This window comes from Glandiceps talaboti, chromosome 6, assembly GCF_964340395.1.
Source record: "Glandiceps talaboti chromosome 6, keGlaTala1.1, whole genome shotgun sequence".
NCBI lineage: Eukaryota > Metazoa > Hemichordata > Enteropneusta > Spengelidae > Glandiceps > Glandiceps talaboti.
This window is the reverse complement of record NC_135554.1, coordinates 23,212,790-23,228,454: the sequence shown is the minus strand read 5'-3', so window position 1 is coordinate 23,228,454 and position 15,665 is coordinate 23,212,790. Positions and strand designations below refer to the sequence as shown.

Below are 15,665 nucleotides of genomic sequence, written 5' to 3'. Positions count from 1 at the left end.
AACGATGACCGTGGGCAGGGCGATGATATCCAATGGGGAAATGGTCCAACGTGTTTAGTGTTCCTTCCTCTCAAATTTCCAAACATCTTTTCCCATTGTCTTTGTGTGTCTCGTGTTCTGTGTTAAGTGGGAGTAAATCAAGTCAACAGACATTTTGACAACTTCGTATCGGATGACATTTTACCGACGAGTTTTCAACAGTTGATACTGTGGCGTGTTACATGGGATTAGGTGCACAGGTAAAAAGAGTGTGGAAAGTACGTGGAGTTAAGTTCAGTGCGTAGAAAGGACTTGATAAAGTACAACTAAAGTAGAGTTAACGAGGTACAGTAGAATGACCCACGGCTTGGCATAGTCACCGTCTTTGAGCCGATTCGCCGAAAGTATGTACGAAGCGCTGTATATTTACTTATAAATGTGTCAGACCTCTGAGGAATAGTTTATTTAGTTTATATACTGGTGGTCGACTTTCGGTTGTGAAGCGTGTGCTGGAAGTTTCTGGTGAGTGTAGCGTGGAATTCTCGCGAGCTCTTGAAATGCAGGATTTAACCTTTTGCCAGAAAATGTCAATTTTTTGCCTGACTGCTACTCCACAATGAAAGGAATAAGTTTATGTGTCGTTTTGGGCCTGTTCGTAATGGCAGGTACCCTATCTGCTTACCCGTCGAACTCTCTGAGTATTCAGGAACAAATTAGACAAGCGTACCGCAAAAAAGAAGGAATGCGTGGAAAAATAGAACTTCTCGGCGAGAAGCTAAAGAGGAGGGTTCAAACTCTTCGGGAATCCATCCACCAAGAAGTCGAACTGGTCTTTTTAGTCGATAGCTCGTCCAGCGTTGGGTTCGAAAATTTCATGAACGAGTTGAAATTCGTGAAGAAACTGTTGGCTGATTTCACTGTGGCTACATGGGCAACTCGTGTTGCTGTTGTAACTTTCAGCTCGAAGCATCGAGTAAAAGTACGAATTGATCATATAAGTAAACCTAACAATACATTGCATAAGTGTTCCCTACTGAATGATGAGATGCCGACCATAACTTACGACGGAGGTGGAACGTATACCAAAGGAGCCTTCCTTGCAGCAGAGGTAAGAATTTCATAATTAAACAAATCGCTCCCCGTTTCTTTGTATATACATATATCATAACAAGATAAACTCTATACCGGTGATTAAGACCTATATATACACATGCCACCTATCAAATTAAAGCATTGCCATGGTAACAGCTCTATTAGTGACTGATTTCATGCGTGGGTGGGTTGTTAGACGGAGTTTCCCGATGGGATACTTGTGGAAAAATTCATATGGCTTCAAGGTAAAATAACTCGACTGTGTAGTCTTTAGTCTGAGGAAGTGATGCCAGAAATCTTTTGAAGGGATAGGAATAACACATGCCTACTCTCTGACTTTAAAACTACTTCTTTGGAAGAGCTGAAATGAACATCTACGAATATATTGTGTTGATATATGATGATAATGCATAGAGTCGTTATTACTTTTGTTTCCAATTTCATGGTACATTATAGAATTGATTAAATTGAAATTGACATGGGTTGCAGAGGGCAATTAGAACCCTATGTTCCAAGTATTTCCACTGCTGGACTGTAAGACACATTGTTTTATTCAGCTCTATCGGGCTTCTCTCTACTAGCGTGACGTGAATATTGTATCTTTACAGACAATTCCACTGCTAGACATACAAGAAAACCACACACTTAAAAACGTGCCAGCGTTTACTATTACTGTAACATTCGATGAGACCACGAGCTCGGTAGCCAGACAAAGACTACTGTATCATAAATTATTTTCTATCCACCCTTAAAAGCTTAGAAAGATCACACACTTGTCACTTGACATTGTTTGACGTAGTATTTGGTCAGTTGAGTTCAAGGCCAAAATACACACTGCGCTGTAAATTTCCCCTTGATTGAAATTTTTCGCCATCAAAACTTCTCCACATGTATCGTCGAATTGCATTCGCTCTTGGCATTTTATTACCATGTGATAATTACGAACGTAAAATCAACGACTTATGTGAATTTGAGCGACTTATTTTGTTGTTTTGGCATTGGGAACAATAAGCTTAAATAAACTTGAACGTGAGTGGTTTGGTTGTAAGGATCTTACTCGAAGTATTCAGTCAACTTTCACAGTTGATCAAGTATTTGTTGTACGTTGACAGGAGTAATCATATCTTGCTACGGTTCCTTACTATTTGATAATATTCATAATATGATACTGTAATAACAAAATGCTCATACAAATATGTGTAACTTTAAACTACGACAAACTAGCCATGCTCCTGCTATCACTGTATCAAATTGACAAAGGAATTATCCATTGTAGATAAACACACATCTGTTATTCACTCTGTAACATCTCTTACTATACTGTAACATCTCTCTGTCGCATACAGTTGAAATCTGCATTTTATCAACCATAATTCAACGGAAATTGGCGACAGTTTCAATTACAAGGTTCAAGTGAGCTCGGGTTGCAGCCTTGAGAGCGAACTCTTTGCACACTTAGCGTTTCGTTGAAAAGTTCAGTGCGCTCAGACAGCTTTTGATAAGTCTATTGGCCATATTTTGAAATAAAATACCAAATTTTCTTATCGCTAAATGTAAGTCCGGTGAAATGAACTTAGAACCATGCAGGCAGCTCCGTGTGTAAGCTTAACACTAGTTCAGAAAGTAGCTTATGCTTGAAAAACCTCGACAAAATATGTTAAACAAAACAAGACAAGTGTTGGTTTATAAGCGACAACTGATAATACATCAAGTACATATTTTGCGAGAATTTGAAGACGAATACATTTACATTTAATTTGTTTTAGTTTCCATTAATTAATGTTGGGGTTCCTTTATTCTTGTACCAAGAACAAGACCGTAAATACATTACGCAAAGTTCGCACTTATAGCAAAATCTCCACGTACATGTATTGTACATCTATGAAGTACAAACTAAATTTCTATTTTTTTTAGCAGTTATCCGATTCGTTTACACCACAAAAACACGTATATAGAGTACCATATAGGTCTATACCATACAAGGAACGGTTCAACAACTTTTACCTTCGATGTGGCAAGTGGTGAATCTCTGGAAGTTTTCACAAACGAAATTACTCTGGTAATTCTCAATAGCTGAAACCATGACATCTGTCTGTAGGAATAAACAACATTTCAACCGTCGTGGGGGGTTACCTTACATTTAAAAACATACCCTTCTACACAGCTATGGTCGGTTGAGTCTTGATAACGGTATTTACATAATATGTACCTAGTTGTGAAGCTTCTGTTCCGCAAAGTGTAAAGAATATTAAAACCCCCAGCTCATACTTGTCAACACATGGCGTACCCCAGAGTATCGCATAGGGCAATAACATTTATTCTGTGCGATACTTACAGTATATTGTATTGCAAATTTGTCCGCTACTTTACCGAAGATAAAATGAGACACCGGCAGTAAAGAAGTTTACATTTTTTTTAGTATCGCCTGACATCGTTAACAGCAACAAGATTTGCGTCACATCGGTTGCCTATTAACCCTATAGCTGAAGTCACTGACTTTTGCAAATGCCGTGAAACTCAATATCGGCTTCTATCTGATCTTCCCATTAAACACTCAAAAATCTATACTTTCATCAAACCATGTAATTGTATTCTACGGCGTTGCGTAAAAATCTTTCATCAAATTATCGCTGGAATTCCCATTTTTTGGGGAGTGAAGCCAGTAACTTATGAGTGATTTCAAAACTGAGAAGTGACCATACAACGTGTTATTCTAAACGTTGTTAGACAGTAAAGCTTGTAGTGCCATCTTTTTAAATCTGACAATCTGTGTATTACTTTTTAGACAGTCCTGTAATGAACCTAGTTTCGTCTTAATCTGTCACGCACACCTCTCCTCATTCATAACAGAATGTAAAGTCTTAAAGAATTCGAAAATATCTACTTCAGATTGTGTATTACTTGAGTAAGTGTTATTGTGAACTTTCTTGGTACCGATTGTTCCGTTGGACATTGTTTATTTCATGTACCGAAGTCTATCTATAAACAAAATTCTATTTAACCTTGTCTATTTCATGTAAAGTTCTCATATAAACAAATTTCCGCTGAACAATGTTTATTTCATGTAAAGTACGTGTACAAACAAGTTTGAGAAGTACTACATTGAATTATAGGATTTCAGATATTCATACCTACCCCGGTTCCTTATCTGACCTTTGACCTTTCTCCGCATTGGCTTTCTGTGGTTTGTATCTATAGTTCCGTTTGAAACCCATGTGTCCCAAGTTCTCACCATGCTTTAGGTGGCATAGGTTGAGTTTAGACTTTTTTCCTGGGTGGTAATACTTGCATAAAACCTCGATATTTTAAGTGTCAACATAGATGCATGTCTTCTGGCGTTCTTAGCAAAGTTGATGATATAATAGTGACGTCCTCTACATTTTAATATACATGTACCTCTACCGAATTGTGTTATCGTTTTTAATTACATGTATTGTGTGTGTGTGTGAATACCATGTTTGAGTTCTGACAACAGTAAGTAGAACACGATAGGTGCAGCACCCCCTCCTCGTGTATAAATTCCACTTGCACGCCTAGTCACAGCGCTAGCGTTATTTTGTCAACGGTCGAAGCCGGCATCTACCTGACGTGTACACTTGAAAAGCCCAATTTTATGCAATGTTGTAGCTTAATAAACATTTCCAACCATCATGATATACACCAAACGTCTACTTGAAACTAAGTTGTCTGTATAATATCGTACAACACAATATACCTCACTATCGCAGTATGTGTTACATTTAGTTCCTAATTTGTATATGCAATTTCAGTATACATTGAAAGCTGTTAATTAAAATTGCAAACAAACTAACTGGGGGACCAGACATTGGAGGTAAATTTATGTTCTATAGCTCTAGCCACAAAGCAAATTGTAATCTACCTGATTGTGTTACATAAACCTGGACGACTTATTTTTGTTTATGTCGCTGGAAAGCAAAAATGCAAAAATAGGTAGTAACTTAACTAAAATGCCTTCTTGTACATGAGCACAGTGTACCAGTCTGCTCACTCGTAAAAAAAATAATCTTTGAGAACAAGCTGAAGGCAGTAAATATCGCAAAATTTCCAGTATTTAAAACATTTAGATTTACAGTACCTTAAAAAGGTTGTATTATCCAATTCAAAACCTCTTTGGGCCCGTTTATACCGAAATATATTTGGCAAAGATGAAATACCTATTTGAGACACACTACAATTGTGAGTTATTGCAAGTCAATTTATAATTTTGATTGCTTTGAAAAAAAAGCTACCATGCCAGACATAACCAATACACGTTATTTTTTTGCAAAATATATATACAGTTTGGTGAATTAATCCCATAGAAGTGAAATTTCATTGAAGGCACACAATGTCAAATTTCTCAAACGCAAAAAAAAAATGAACATTCGTGTCTTCTACGTAATAATAGACATGAATATTCATCTGTCATCTGATACATACATACATACATACATACATACATACATACATACATACATGTATATATATATATATATATATATATATATATATATATGTCTGCTAAGTGACATTAGGCAACAATGGATCACTATATATGAAAACAACAGAGGTGAACTAGAGTTTAAATTTGGTGTTTCTTGGCAATCGCGCAAAATGTATGTGATGTCATGAATTTGTAACTACATTTATATATATATAACTGTGTTTGAGTCCCATGTGAGCTCACTGCAATAAAATAAATTCATACGCAATTTGTCACGAATTATTTACTATAAACAACATTATGTCTGAATCCAAACACAGTGATTACAAACTCATGGCAGTGATATGAAATGACGAAATGACACTCCAGTTCCTAAAATTTATGAAAATACTTATATTTCCCGGAGTGACGTCCCCCTATAATTACATAATTCTAAAAATCAATTTTTAAATAGAAATCGAGGAGAAAAAGTGACGACTCTCATATATATGTTTGATTATCGATTAAGTAAGTTTAAATGAGCAAAACCCCAAATAGATATCCAGCTATATATTTATCCATTCGTAAGTTTCAACATTACGAAGTAGAATTTGGAATACTTATCATTTGTGCAAAAATTTTGGACATTCATATTGAGAATTGATGTAACTTGGCATACCTTTAGATTGAAAGTATTTTATAACTGCGACACTTAATGTATGAAACACGGAGAGGGTATTATCAAAAGTGAAGGTAACCACCACCACCACCACCACCACCACCACAACAACAACAACAACACAAAACAATCATATAGAATGAAACCAATAATTCCAAATGCTGGCATTATCAAGTATAACTTCTGTAACATGAACTATTCCAAGGTTTTCGATGCCTGGAGATCGGCGAGAGGTCACGTGACTCTTGTCTAGGCTAGCAAAAGTACTACGTAACATAAATATTTAGAGTTCAATACTTATTTAGTAACTTGTTGATTGGTGACACTTTGTATCAGGCTGTACACGTAAAAAAAAATACCACCCTACTTCAACACTCACCCTGTGATTCTTTTTTTTTCAAACTGCCTTCCGGCAATTAATGAATGTATATGTTGTATGCTGATTAGATCCGCGTGTCGCTGTTGAATAATCCCAGTAGTCATATCTTTAAGGAGCTCTGGGCAATTTGAGACACTTACTTTTATCTACTAAATACTTACACATAAGTTTCATTGCGTTATATTTGCTGCACATGGAACATTAAAGCCACTCAAAGAAATAGAGATATTTTCCTAAACTATGGGTAATGGAGAGTCATTTCATGATTTTTACATCACTTACAATTACTTGTGATTTCAGAGAAACATTAAGTTGTTGATATTTTGCCTTGATAGGGTATCCTTGATGTGGGCCATTGCATTATGGAAAACAGCAGAAATAATATATTCATGGTTGCACTACGAATATTCCTGAGTACTTATTCCCTTCAGAGTAAAACATCACTCATGAATTGCATTTCCTGAAGTGGCGTTCCAGTAACTAAAATCCCGTGAGATCAGTAGCGTTCATATTAGTTTGATGACGTCATTGTTTTTTGATGTACCCAGGTGTCAGAATTCAAGTCGTAGAGAAACTGTACATGAAGTGAGTGTGCCAAAATGGAGCCCGGTGATAAAAATGGCATTTTGAGATCAGGCCAAAAACGTATTTGTGGCACCGGGCCCTTCATGTGACCCTCAGTCAAATTTAATTGACGATTTTTCTATCGGAAAATGTCATTTCGACAAAAAACTAATTTTATCACGGCTATTTTTGACACACACACACACACACACACACACACACACACATACATACATACATACATACATACATACATACATACATTCATACATACCGTCCACGCATATACAAACACAAAACACACACTCACGTCAATCATAATGTAGGCCACATTTCAAGGCACACATCGGCATACATGTCATACATTTGCGTACAATACCAGACGATACCAGAGTTTGATTGCGTTTACTTAGATTGAAAAGAAAGAAAGAAGGTGTTTGGCATTGGATTATGTAACTTTAACCCGAGCACTGCTTCATTCTGTACTATTTGGGGTACATGTTTAGAGTTAAGCTGTACACAGACATATCAGTTTCATCAATGTTTTCCAACAACTGTTTGTCGTTCTCATTGTTCATTCAATTTTCTCCCAAAGCTAATAACCCATAGTTCCATCTATAGAGAGGGTAATGTCGGAATGTTTTCAGATAGACCCACCTGTGGGTGACCCTAAAACGAATGACAACCTGAATGACGGAAAACGAATGACAGCATTTCTAGGTGGTAAACAGTGGAATGACACCCTTTTCTACATCCAGTTAGTTGAATGACACCCTCTGCACTGTAAAACCAGTGGAATGACAGCCGCCACTCTATAAAATAAGTGGAATGACAGCACTTTCAATGCTTTAGAACTGGAATGACAGCATTTCTAGGTGGTAAACAGTGGAATGACACCCTTTTCTACATTCAGTTAGTTGAATGACACCCTCTGCACTGTAGAACCACTGGAATGACAGCCGCCACTCTATAAAATAAGTGGAATGACAGCATTTTCAATGCTTTAGAACTGGAATGACAGCATTTCTAGGTGGTAAACAGTGGAATGACACCCTTTTCTACATTCAGTTAGTTGAATGACACACTCTGCACTGTAGAACCACTGGAATGACAGCCGCCACTCTATAAAATAAGTGGAATGACAGCATTTTCAATGCTTTAGAACTGGAATGACAGCATTTCTAGGTGGTAAACAGTGGAATGACACCCTTTTCTACGATCAGTTAGTAGAATGACACACTCTGCAGTTTAGAACCACTGGAATGACAGCCGCCACTCTATAAAATAAGTGGAATGACAGCATTTTCAATGCTTTAGAACTGGAATGACAGCATTTCTAGGTGGTAAACAGTGGAATGACACCCTTTTCTACAATCAGTTAGTTGAATGACACACCCTCTGCACTGTAGAACCACTGGAATGACAGCCGCCACTCTATAAAATAAGTGGAATGACAGCATTTTCAATGCTTTAGAACTGGAATGACAGCATTTCTAGGTGGTAAACAGTGGAATGACACCCTTTTCAACATTCAGTTAGTTGAATGACACCCTCTGCACTGTAGAACCAGTGGAATGACAGCCGCCACTCTATAAAATAAGTGGAATGACAGCACTTTCAATGCTTTAGAACTGGAATGACAGCATTTCTAGGTGGTAAACAGTGGAATGACACCCTTTTCTACATTCAGTTAGTTGAATGACACCCTCTGCACTGTAGAACCACTGGAATGACAGCCGCCACTCTATAAAATAAGTGGAATGACAGCATTTTCAATGCTTTAGAACTGGAATGACAGCATTTCTAGGTGGTAAACAGTGGAATGACACCCTTTTCTACATTCAGTTAGTTGAATGACACACTCTGCACTGTAGAACCACTGGAATGACAGCCGCCACTCTATAAAATAAGTGGAATGACAGCATTTTCAATGCTTTAGAACTGGAATGACAGCATTTCTAGGTGGTAAACAGTGGAATGACACCCTTTTCTACAATCAGTTAGTTGAATGACACCCTCTGCACTGTAGAACCACTGGAATGACAGCCGCCACTCTATAAAATAAGTGGAATGACAGCATTTTCAATGCTTTAGAACTGGAATGACAGCATTTCTAGGTGGTAAACAGTGGAATGACACCCTTTTCTACATTCAGTTAGTTGAATGACACCCTCTGCACTGTAGAACCAGTGGAATGACAGCCGCCACTCTATAAAATAAGTGGAATGACAGCACTTTCAATGCTTTAGAACTGGAATGACAGCATTTCTAGGTGGTAAACAGTGGAATGACACCCTTTTCTACATTCAGTTAGTTGAATGACACCCTCTGCACTGTAGAACCACTGGAATGACAGCCGCCACTCTATAAAATAAGTGGAATGACAGCATTTTCAATGCTTTAGAACTGGAATGACAGCATTTCTAGGTGGTAAACAGTGGAATGACACCCTTTTCTACATTCAGTTAGTTGAATGACACACTCTGCACTGTAGAACCACTGGAATGACAGCCGCCACTCTATAAAATAAGTGGAATGACAGCATTTTCAATGCTTTAGAACTGGAATGACAGCATTTCTAGGTGGTAAACAGTGGAATGACACCCTTTACATTCAGTTAGTTGAATGACACCCTTTGCACTGTAGAACCAGTGGAATGACAGCCGCCACTCTATAAAATAAGTGGAATGACAGCACTTTCAATGCTTTAGAACTGGAATGACAGCATTTCTAGGTGGTAAACAGTGGAATGACACCCTTTTCTACATTCAGTTAGTTGAATGACACCCTCTACACTGTAGAACCAGTGGAATGACAGCCGCCACTCTATAAAATAAGTGGAATGACAGCACTTTCAATGCTTTAGAACTGGAATGACAGCATTTCTAGGTGGTAAACAGTGGAATGACACCCTTTTCTACATTCAGTTAGTTGAATGACTCCCTTTGCACTGTAGAACCAGTGGAATGACAGCCGCCACTCTATAAAATAAGTGGAATGACAGCACTTTCAATGCTTTAGAACTGGAATGACAGCATTTCTAGGTGGTAAACAGTGGAATGACACCCTTTTCTACATTCAGTTAGTTGAATGACACACTCTGCACTGTAGAACCACTGGAATGACAGCCGCCACTCTATAAAATAAGTGGAATGACAGCACTTTCAATGCTTTAGAACTGGAATGACAGCATTTCTAGGTGGTAAACAGTGGAATGACACCCTTTTCTACATTCAGTTAGTTGAATGACACCCTCTGCACTGTAAAACCAGTGGAATGACAGCCGCCACTCTATAAAATAAGTGGAATGACAGCATTTTTAATGCTTTAGAACTGGAATGACCGCATTGCTAGGTGGTAAACAGTGGAATGACACCCTTTTCTACATTCCGTTAGTTGAATGACACCCTCTACACTGTAGAGGGTGTCATTCAACTAACGGAATGTAGAAAAGGGTGTCATTCCACTGTTTACCACCTAGAAATGCTGTCATTCCAGTTCCAAAGCATTAAAAATGCTGTCATTCTACTTATTTTATAGAGTGGCGGCTGTCATTCCACTGGTTTTACAGTGCAGACGGTGGCATTCAACTAACTGAATGTAGAAAAGGGTGTCATTCCACTGTTTACCACCTAGAAATGCTGTCATTCCAGTTCCAAAGCATTAAAAATGCTGTCATTCCACTTATTTTATAGAGTGGCGGCTGTCATTCCAGTGGTTCTACAGTGTAGAGGGTGTCATTCAACTAACTGAATGTAGAAAAGGGTGTCATTCCACTGTTTACCACCTAGAAATGCTGTCATTCCAGTTCCAAAGCATTAAAAATGCTGTCATTCCACTTATTTTATAGAGTGGCGGCTGTCATTCCAGTGGTTCTACAGTGCAGAGTGTGTCATTCAACTAACTGAATGTAGAAAAGGGTGTCATTCCACTGTTTACCACCTAGAAATGCTGTCATTCCAGTTCTAAAGCATTGAAAATGCTGTCATTCCACTTATTTTATAGAGTGGCGGCTGTCATTCCAGTGGTTCTACAGTGCAGAGGGTGTCATTCAACTAACTGAATGTAGAAAAGGGTGTCATTCCACTGTTTACCACCTAGAAATGCTGTCATTCCAGTTCTAAAGCGTTGAAAGTGCTGTCATTCCACTTATTTTATAGAGTGGCGGCTGTCATTCCACTGGTTTTACAGTGCAGAGGGTGTCATTCAACTAACTGAATGTAGAAAAGGGTGTCATTCCACTGTTTACCACCTAGAAATGCTGTCATTCCAGTTCTAAAGCATTGAAAATGCTGTCATTCCACTTATTTTATAGAGTGGCGGCTGTCATTCCAGTGGTTCTACAGTGTAGAGGGTGTCATTCAACTAACTGAATGTAGAAAAGGGTGTCATTCCACTGTTTACCACCTAGAAATGCTGTCATTCCAGTTCCAAAGCATTAAAAATGCTGTCATTCTACTTATTTTATAGAGTGGCGGCTGTCATTCCACTGGTTTTACAGTGCAGACGGTGGCATTCAACTAACTGAATGTAGAAAAGGGTGTCATTCCACTGTTTACCACCTAGAAATGCTGTCATTCCAGTTCCAAAGCATTAAAAATGCTGTCATTCCACTTATTTTATAGAGTGGCGGCTGTCATTCCAGTGGTTCTACAGTGTAGAGGGTGTCATTCAACTAACTGAATGTAGAAAAGGGTGTCATTCCACTGTTTACCACCTAGAAATGCTGTCATTCCAGTTCCAAAGCATTAAAAATGCTGTCATTCCACTTATTTTATAGAGTGGCGGCTGTCATTCCAGTGGTTCTACAGTGCAGAGTGTGTCATTCAACTAACTGAATGTAGAAAAGGGTGTCATTCCACTGTTTACCACCTAGAAATGCTGTCATTCCAGTTCTAAAGCATTGAAAATGCTGTCATTCCACTTATTTTATAGAGTGGCGGCTGTCATTCCAGTGGTTCTACAGTGTAGAGGGTGTCATTCAACTAACTGAATGTAGAAAAGGGTGTCATTCCACTGTTTACCACCTAGAAATGCTGTCATTCCAGTTCTAAAGCATTGAAAATGCTGTCATTCCACTTATTTTATAGAGTGGCGGCTGTCATTCCACTGGTTCTACAGTGCAGAGGGTGTCATTCAACTAACTGAATGTAGAAAAGGGTGTCATTCCACTGTTTACCACCTAGAAATGCTGTCATTCCAGTTCTAAAGCATTGAAAATGCTGTCATTCCACTTATTTTATAGAGTGGCGGCTGTCATTCCACTGGTTCTACAGTGTAGAGGGTGTCATTCAACTAACTGAATGTAGAAAAGGGTGTCATTCCACTGTTTACCACCTAGAAATGCTGTCATTCCAGTTCCAAAGCATTAAAAATGCTGTCATTCCACTTATTTTATAGAGTGGCGGCTGTCATTCCAGTGGTTCTACAGTGCAGAGTGTGTCATTCAACTAACTGAATGTAGAAAAGGGTGTCATTCCACTGTTTACCACCTAGAAATGCTGTCATTCCATTTCTAAAGCATTGAAAATGCTGTCATTCCACTTATTTTATAGAGTGGCGGCTGTCATTCCAGTGGTTCTACAGTGCAGAGGGTGTCATTCAACTAACTGAATGTAGAAAAGGGTGTCATTCCACTGTTTACCACCTAGAAATGCTGTCATTCCAGTTCTAAAGCGTTGAAAGTGCTGTCATTCCACTTATTTTATAGAGTGGCGGCTGTCATTCCACTGGTTTTACAGTGCAGAGGGTGTCATTCAACTAACTGAATGTAGAAAAGGGTGTCATTCCACTGTTTACCACCTAGAAATGCTGTCATTCCAGTTCTAAAGCATTGAAAATGCTGTCATTCCACTTATTTTATAGAGTGGCGGCTGTCATTCCAGTGGTTCTACAATGTAGATGGTGTCATTCAACTAACTGAATGTAGAAAAGGGTGTCATTCCACTGTTTACCACCTAGAAATGCTGTCATTCCAGTTCTAAAGCATTGAAAATGCTGTCATTCCACTTATTTTATAGAGTGGCGGCTGTCATTCCAGTGGTTCTACAGTGTAGAGGGTGTCATTCAACTAACTGAATGTAGAAAAGGGTGTCATTCCACTGTTTACCACCTAGAAATGCTGTCATTCCAGTTCTAAAGCATTGAAAATGCTGTCATTCCACTTATTTTATAGAGTGGCGGCTGTCATTCCACTGGTTCTACAGTGCAGAGGGTGTCATTCAACTAACTGAATGTAGAAAAGGGTGTCATTCCACTGTTTACCACCTAGAAATGCTGTCATTCCAGTTCTAAAGCATTGAAAATGCTGTCATTCCACTTATTTTATAGAGTGGCGGCTGTCATTCCACTGGTTCTACAGTGTAGAGGGTGTCATTCAACTAACTGAATGTAGAAAAGGGTGTCATTCCACTGTTTACCACCTAGAAATGCTGTCATTCCAGTTCCAAAGCATTAAAAATGCTGTCATTCCACTTATTTTATAGAGTGGCGGCTGTCATTCCAGTGGTTCTACAGTGCAGAGTGTGTCATTCAACTAACTGAATGTAGAAAAGGGTGTCATTTTACTGTTTACCACCTAGAAATGCTGTCATTCCAGTTCTAAAGCATTGAAAATGCTGTCATTCCACTTATTTTATAGAGTGGCGGCTGTCATTCCAGTGGTTCTACAGTGCAGAGGGTGTCATTCAACTAACTGAATGTAGAAAAGGGTGTCATTCCACTGTTTACCACCTAGAAATGCTGTCATTCCAGTTCTAAAGCGTTGAAAGTGCTGTCATTCCACTTATTTTATAGAGTGGCGGCTGTCATTCCACTGGTTTTACAGTGCAGAGGGTGTCATTCAACTAACTGAATGTAGAAAAGGGTGTCATTCCACTGTTTACCACCTAGAAATGCTGTCATTCGTTTTCCGTCATTCAGGTTGTCATTCGTTTTAGGGTCACCCCCCACCTGTAAGTGAAGAAAGAAGAGATGAAGTGATTTCAATAAAACGATACAGGAATACGTTTGTCTCCCTTGGTGGCATTGTTTGATTAAGGTTGTGAGTTTCACTCGCTTAATTCACTTGGGTCGCATAGTTCATTTGTACCAGGAGAATACTGTAACGTTTACAGAAACCATACACTTCAAAATAAGCACGTTGAATTTACGCCTCGAATACATAACAGAATGTAAAGGTAAATGCATGCCCCACAATGAACACGGGTAACGGATGGGTGAAACTTAGAGTCTCGTCTTCGGGATTGTAACTTATATCCCGTCGGTGAAAATCTCGTGGAAACTCTACACTAGGCATCGGGTAACAAAGTATCTACGCATGTTAACAGTAGACCAAAACATAGCTCAAGCGTCGATGCTGAAGCCACGACACACACGTGACCGCCTGTGGGAACCAGAACCACTGTCCGGATACCCGATGACATTTTTCAAATGTTTCGAATTTATTCATTGGTGTAATGATGTAATATTGCAATAGGTAAACACATTATTTCAGAATAAATGCATTTTTGTTCATGTTTACTTTGAAATACTTTAAAAGCGGAAAGCAAACTGAAGTTGCTTAGTAAAGTTTATTCGTCAAATAGAAGATGTCTTGCAACACTTTCTTTAATCAGTGCACAGCTGCAAAGCGATCTCGAACGTCGGTGATCTCTCGTATTACATTGACTTCTGTACTTTACATACGAAATTATAACAAATATTTACATTCCTCGCTACAGGACACGAATGTGACCATTAGCAAGTCAAGTTTCCATCTACACAGATGGTCGGACAATCTACATTCCCATCGCCATTCCTATGTCAGCATTCGTAATACACTTTTCATACTTGCATGTTGTACTGTGCTTGTTCGACATGCTTGAATACCAGATTTATGTGGTATACCCTGGCTGACGGCCTTCAAACGAACTTCTCTGTAAACACAGTGTCATTTCCACTTGTTTTGAATTGCCAGTTTTGAGATTTACGTCTGTATTTACATACATAAATTAACACACAGCATATTTGCTTGTTGAATTATTAGAGTAAATAGCCGCCCCGGATCGTCGTGTCTCATTAGTCGAGAGTCTAAAAGTTATCAAAACAACGCAGGTCTTTGCAATAGAATCTGAGATACACACATGTCAGTTCAATGTTTGACATGATCCTATAGTAGTTATTTCAGTATAACTTGACGGTGAAAAACTCAAGTGTCCCATTAAGCTTGTTGACGTAGGAAATAAAAGTTTTGATTTTAATGAGTCATTTGCATAATTATTGATATTTGGTAATTAGGCAATACCTTAATGCATGCTTTAAATTTCATATGACATGGTGCATGCATACATTGACGGTGACAAAACGCACACGTTCTATAAATTCATATAAATTTGGTGTATACAATAAAAGGATATGCGAATAACAATCCTTAAGGAAGGCATTCGGGTTACATCTGGTTTTCCAAGTAGATTAGCAATTATTTCACCCAAAAAATTACGTACTTGGAGAATAGTCTTTTGTGTTTTGTTTTTATATAAATTTCATCGAAAATCCACTCAGTTGCTAAC

The 15,665-nt window shown here is 38.4% G+C and overlaps 1 protein-coding gene across 1 annotated transcript in view; it reads left to right on the top strand.

The window, feature by feature from the left end:
• Positions 1-637: 637 nt before the first annotated feature.
• LOC144436980 (sushi, von Willebrand factor type A, EGF and pentraxin domain-containing protein 1-like) overlaps positions 638-15,665 on the top strand; it is a 28,420-nt gene continuing 13,392 nt past the window's right edge. Inside the window, exon 1 of the mRNA XM_078125845.1 lies at positions 638-1,087. Coding sequence (XP_077981971.1) covers positions 638-1,087 — 450 coding nt within the window. The remainder of the gene's footprint in view (positions 1,088-15,665) is intronic.